Genomic DNA, 6,089 nt, shown 5'->3' with positions numbered 1-6,089 from the left:
TAATTATGCGCATCTTAATGCTCGATGGTTGGTTGGTTTGTGGGATTGAAGGAACCAGACTACTAGGGCCATCGGTCCCTTCTGAATGCTCACTCCAGAGATATTTCCACTCTGTGTTGCCTACGCTGAAAGCAAAATCCATATCGTTCACCTTTTGTCTTTATCGTTGTCAACCACAGTCTAATAAACGAAGTCTGGTGTGAAAGTTGCTACCGTTTGACAACTGAAGCGACACTAGCTCTCCAAGCGGGGAGAAAGAAAACACGTCATGAGGATAATGTGTGTTTTATTTAATTTTCTATTTAATTAAGGAAATAATTTCTATATTTTTGCTCTCCATATCTTACTAAATTAGTAAGGGACATGAATTATCTCGAAATAAATGTAAAAACAGCCGAATTTCACTGGTCAGTGGCATAAGCTACAATTTAATCATGAAGGAATACTTTCGAAAATGTGCGAAATTGCAGCTTACTCCGCTGACAATGAGATAATGTAAATACATATTTCGTGCATGAAAAGTATATATTTCTGTTGTTGTCTATTGTTATTATGATAAGCACTTTCCTTGGCACATAAAAATTTTTATTGATCCTAATTATTCGCCCTTTCTTACACTTCTCTCGACTTTCTGATAGACGAATATTTTTGTAAAAGTAATTACTGCTGCTTCAAAAGTATATTGAAGATTCTTGCTGTTTGTGGCTCAAATATAGCAACAGCTGTGGAATCGGCTTCTTCCCTACTGTGAAGTTGTTTTACTGCTTTTTGATGTTTTATTTTGTGGTCTGTGCGGTTTTACCTTCAGCTAGAAATGGTCCAAATGGCTCTAAGCACTATGGGACTTAACGTCTGAGGTCATCAGTCCCCTAGACTTAGAACTACTTAAACCTAACTAAGCTAAGGACATCACACACATCCATGTCCGAGGCAGGATTTGAACCTGCGACCGTAGCGGTCGCGCGGTTCCTGACTGTAGCGCCTAGAACCGATCGACCACCGCGGCCGGCCCCTTCAGCTACAGGTGTGGTACAGTAATGTAGGTATTACGTTGCATACAGGTTCCCTACATTCCACATTCAGTGATTTGGCTGGAAGTGTAGCGAACAAAATTTCGCGTTGTTGGGTAGATATGTGACATCTTTCGGCAAAAGGTCAGCTATTCTGTTGTTTATTGCCAATTTTGATTGCTTAAGGGAAAATGATATTCATCAGTAAGTATCCGTATGCTGCAGGAGTATCGTAAATAAACTGCCCTGTCATTTTATACCCTCATGAGTGTTCAGAAAACTGACAATCGTGATTGATTTTTTTTTAGTTATTGTCGATTTTTATGGCACTACGCACACTTCCTATGGTAAGAATTATGTTATAAATAAGTGTAAACGACAGGACTCGCACTCATCCGGTATCGTACTCGGAAGCGTCACTTTCTGGCCGCTTGCGCGCTGCTATTGGCATTCGTAACAAAAAACAAACGGAGTGTCGCGACTGTTATGTTACACTGTGTTGTCAACGCTGTAAATAAAATCGATATATAGTGCCATGAAAGTCGCCCGTTCGATAAACATCGCTGCTAGTGTTTCTTGGAAATTATCGAGATATCTAGTCGAAACTTGTAATTCGTAACTCCTTTTTCCTAGTTCCCAGAAATGAATCCTTCTAAGCCACTTCACTCGTTTCCTTACGCGGAAACATTTTCACGCTATCGGCGGTCAAAACACAACCCGCCAGGACGACGATGACGCGGCACTTCCAGGTACTTTTTTTCCCCTACAAGTGGTGCTTGCCATATAATTGCGCAAGAAGGAAAACTGGAGCGGACAGGACGCAGACTGAGCAGCGAGATCGATGAGCGAAGTGAGTGCCTGGAAACAACAGAGGGCTGGCGGTGACTTGACCTCGGGCAAGCCGCGAGGAGGAAGCAGGAGGAGTGCGCCGCCCGCAGTGTGATATCGGACACGCGAGCCGAGCCGCGCGCCGGCGGATAAGCCGAGCCGGGCAGCGCTGCGTGCGGAGAGGCCAGCCAGTGCGTGTGCACACGGGCTGGCGAGGAGTCGCCGGGAGGAGTCTCTGCCGCTGCATGGCCGATGCCGACGGTGGGGGCGGCGACGCCGGCCGACGCCGTCACCGGCGGCGTCGCTACGTCGTCTGCGCCGCGTCCGTCGGTAAGTCAGCTCGCCGGGAGTTGTCTTCGTCGTGGCGAAACGACAGCGTAGGCGCAGATGTACTCCAGCGTTGGGCATGTACTGTGGTAGCTGTCGGTGGCCACCGCACTAACTTTTCCCTCTGCCCAACTGCTGTGCACGTATATCGATACAACAGTCAGAGGGGCCAAAATATTTCAGTTTCATTACTTGGTGGCCAGTCACACAGTAATCAACACTCGGATATACCTGTTTCACCACCATTACATTTGGAAGCGTACTTCATGCACGTAGTACTGTCAGTTACTTTATTTGCTACACGTACCAACAGACCGAAAAATTGGACGTACGTAGATGTTATGACCGACCGTCCGACGAATATTAATTGCCTGGATGTTGGGCGAATAGGACCACCAGACAGCCGACACCTCCCACCCCCCCCCCCCCCCTCCATCTCCTCCCCACCGCTTCACCCAACAAATTGTGCCGTGTGTAGCGCTGTCGTGCCAATCCCCTGGCAACAGTTCTTTTTTGTGTCTGCGCGCGGGATTAAATGCTGTCATAATATACATGACAGGATGCGAGGAGGACAGAATTTCAGAAGAAATTTAAAGTCAATGTTAAAAAATATATATCGGCTCAACCACTTGTTTATAGCGTAAAACACTAAGATTGACGCGTTTCGGAAGTCAAGCTTCCATCATCAGAATAATAAAAAGTAGAAGAACCTGTTAAAACTCGCTAAAATGGAACATGCCCCAGGCACAATAAAATTGATGACAAAATTAAAACATCGTGGCTACTTCCTTTACTGTAGCCTTGTCTTCTAACGGCTTGACTTCCGAAACGCGTCAATCTTAGTGTTTTACACTATAAACAAGTGGTTGAGCCGATATATTTTTTAACATTGACATTCACAACCACGACCTCTCATCCAGTATGGATAAAATCAAAGAAATTTAAAGACTGCAGATGATTGTGGGGATACGTCGTGCGAGGAGTATAGCAATACAGATGCAGGAAATGAAGCACTGTTTTCATTTTTTTAAACTAATCCATAACGCTTTCGTGTGGTCCTTACGAGAGGGAAGTCAGTCGCCGTTCTGTATTTCTGTTTCTAGGTTTTATTTCCAGTACTTACAGAAAATGAAATCTAAAAACAAAACTTCTAACATTCAATGAACGTTAATTCGTAAAATGTACTTGTTTCATTGTTAAAAGTGTTAAAATCCAGTTTACGTATATCAAAACCCTCTGCTACGAAGAGCAAAGTTAAAGATTCTTTTTACAGTTTGACAGTTGCTGAGTGCTTCAATCTGTATGTATCTGTTGTATTTATCAGATGACTAAGTGTGCCACCACCATGTGTAGCCATTCTTGTTCGAATATTTAAACTTAAAAGTCCTCTTTTATGCAATGTACATAAATAAAGTAATAACGTTTGAATGAAAGCCATTTATATTGACATCTTCAACGTTTGTAGCATAGTCTTCAAAAAATGGCTCTGAGCACTATGGGACTCAACTGCTGAGGTCATTAGTCCCCTAGAACTTAGAACTAGTTAAACCTAACTAACCTAAGGACATCACAAACATCCATGCCCGAGGCAGGATTCGAACCTGCGACCGTAGCGGTCTTGCGGTTCCAGACTGCAGCGCCTTTAACCGCACGGCCACTTCTGCCGGCGCATAGTCTTCCTCGGTTGCGTGTAATATTACAGTATATTGATAATTTTTACTTATGGACCGTCTGACAGCAACTGAATAAAACACAATTTTAGTGCCATACGCGTTTCGCCGTTATTTTCTGCAAGGTATCATCAGTGGCTTGGAATATGTACATATGTTTGCTATTTAATTTACATTTTTGTCACTGTACCTACAGGTTATAAACAGTTCTGGTGGTTGGTATTTCCTATTAAGTAGTAATGTTTTGAACTGCACTTACAGGTTGCGTGGACAATTTCTTACATATTACGCTCCTGTTGCATTTTTGGTGTTGTTCTTCTTCTTATGAATGCCAATTTGCGGTATTTCCCACATTCCACAGCACTATGAACTGAACGCTTGTTTCAACGCAATGTTTTGGTTTCTGTTGCCGACTGTCAAATGTTTTTACCAAAGATCGAATGTTATTGCCAAACTTTCGAGTGTAATTATTGAAATATCTGTGATCTGTTCGTGTATCCATTTGTGTGTGTGTGTGTGTGTGTGTGTGTGTGTGTGTGTCCAGATGATGAAGGGGGAAGAGTTTTTTTGTTTTTGTTTTGTTTTATGTTATCATTTCCTTTATTAAGTGTAGTAGGGAGCCTTTGCTGATGTGTACTTGCTCATTCATCACATGTTTGTTTTCTGCTATGGCTTTCTGGATGTGGAAGTTTCCTTGCGTTTGTATAAGATGTTTGTCGTGGTTGCTTATTCTCATTATTTTCATTTCTTGTTCCATGTTTGTAAGAAGATGGTTATGGTGTTTTAAATACTCTGCAAATGTGGAATGGTTTGTTTCATACTTCCAACATCTGATATGTTCTTTGTATCGTGTTTCAAAATTCCTGCATGTCATGCCTATCACAACTTTGACATTCAAGTTTATATATTCCTGATTGTTGGAATTTGTCCCTCTTGGTAGCTGGCTGGCTTAGGTGTGACTGGAGGGTTTGCTCAGGCTTATATGCTATTTTGAAGCCCCGTCTCTTTAGGTTGTTTGCAACTCTGTGTGTTAGTTTGTGTGTAGGTCATGGTGTACCATCTGGTTCTTTTCTCTGTGGTGTTGTCATTGTGTGTATTTGTTGAGTGTGTTTGTAAGTTTTCAGCTTGTGAGTTCTCTTGTATTCTGGAAACACAAACACACCACCAAAAATGCAACAGGAGAGTAATATGTAAGAAATTGTCCACGCAACCTGTAAGTACAGTTCAAAACATTACTACTTAATAGGAAATACCAACCACCAGAACTGTTTATAACCTATAGGAACAGTGACAAAAATGTAAATTAAATAGCAAACATATGTACATACTACAGGCCACTGATGATGCTTTGCAGAAAATAAAGGCGAAACGCTTATGGCACTAAAATTGTGTTTTATTAAGTTGCCTTTCATATTATTTATTTTCCTATAGCTTGATGAATTCCCTGAGTCAACCATAAATCACGTTGTAGGTTTCAGGAATCATTTTAGTTAATGATTGCGGAGATACAACAGCACTGAATTTGAAGTCCACTTCTGCCAGTATCTACAAATCATGTAATAGTTAACAGCCCCTCCTGTTAGCTTACAGCCTCTCTCATGACCGTGTTGTTTTCCATTACGAAAATCATCGGATCTCATCCGTTATAAAAACAGAATTTGGGTGAATTTCTTTCCTTGTATAAGACACTTCTTTGCCCACAGCTTCCGTTCAGTTGTTTTTGGCTTTGTTACCTCTGTAAGAGCCAAGCCAAATCCCCGTTTTTGTTTCTGTGTAAAACCAAGCGGGATATCGTGTATCATAAACACAATGAACTTAAAAGATAAACAAATCACAACAGCATGGCGACGCGTAATCGCTGGGTGCAGTCGGTCGGGACGTGTGTAGGCTGCCACGAAATTGGTGGCTCGATCGATGAATTGGTGCGCGTATAGAGACCTGTACTCGCAAACAATAACGGAAAATCGCCTGTCTGAACTTTATGGCTATAAACGAAGTTCGAGTGAGACGGTTTGTTGCGATGAACGACTGATCCATAGAGCAGCCCGAGGTCTAGGTGATGTTATGTGCAGTAAGATTAAGAGTTGGTAAAGACAGCGAATGTATACGCGAAGTATAGGAGGGCCAATAGGAATGTTAGTTACCAGTCGTCGGATTTCGCCAGTGACGTAATGATAATGGCTACTGTCACTCACTTCTGGTGTGTACATTCGCAGTTTTGTTGCTAGTTGGCGAAGCCAACTAATGTGAAAGG

At 42.3% G+C, this 6,089-nt stretch overlaps 1 protein-coding gene across 1 annotated transcript in view; it reads left to right on the top strand.

The window, feature by feature from the left end:
* Positions 1 to 2,048: 2,048 nt before the first annotated feature.
* Positions 2,049 to 6,089, top strand: part of LOC124715757 (beta-glucuronidase-like) — a 152,268-nt gene continuing 148,227 nt past the window's right edge. The window contains exon 1 of the mRNA XM_047243120.1: positions 2,049 to 2,168. Coding sequence (XP_047099076.1) covers positions 2,084 to 2,168 — 85 coding nt within the window. The 5' untranslated portion in view covers positions 2,049 to 2,083. The remainder of the gene's footprint in view (positions 2,169 to 6,089) is intronic.

This window comes from Schistocerca piceifrons, chromosome 1, assembly GCF_021461385.2.
Source record: "Schistocerca piceifrons isolate TAMUIC-IGC-003096 chromosome 1, iqSchPice1.1, whole genome shotgun sequence".
Taxonomy (NCBI): domain Eukaryota; kingdom Metazoa; phylum Arthropoda; class Insecta; order Orthoptera; family Acrididae; genus Schistocerca; species Schistocerca piceifrons.
Note: the sequence above shows the minus strand (reverse complement) of the source record. Positions and strands in the feature narration are given on the sequence as shown.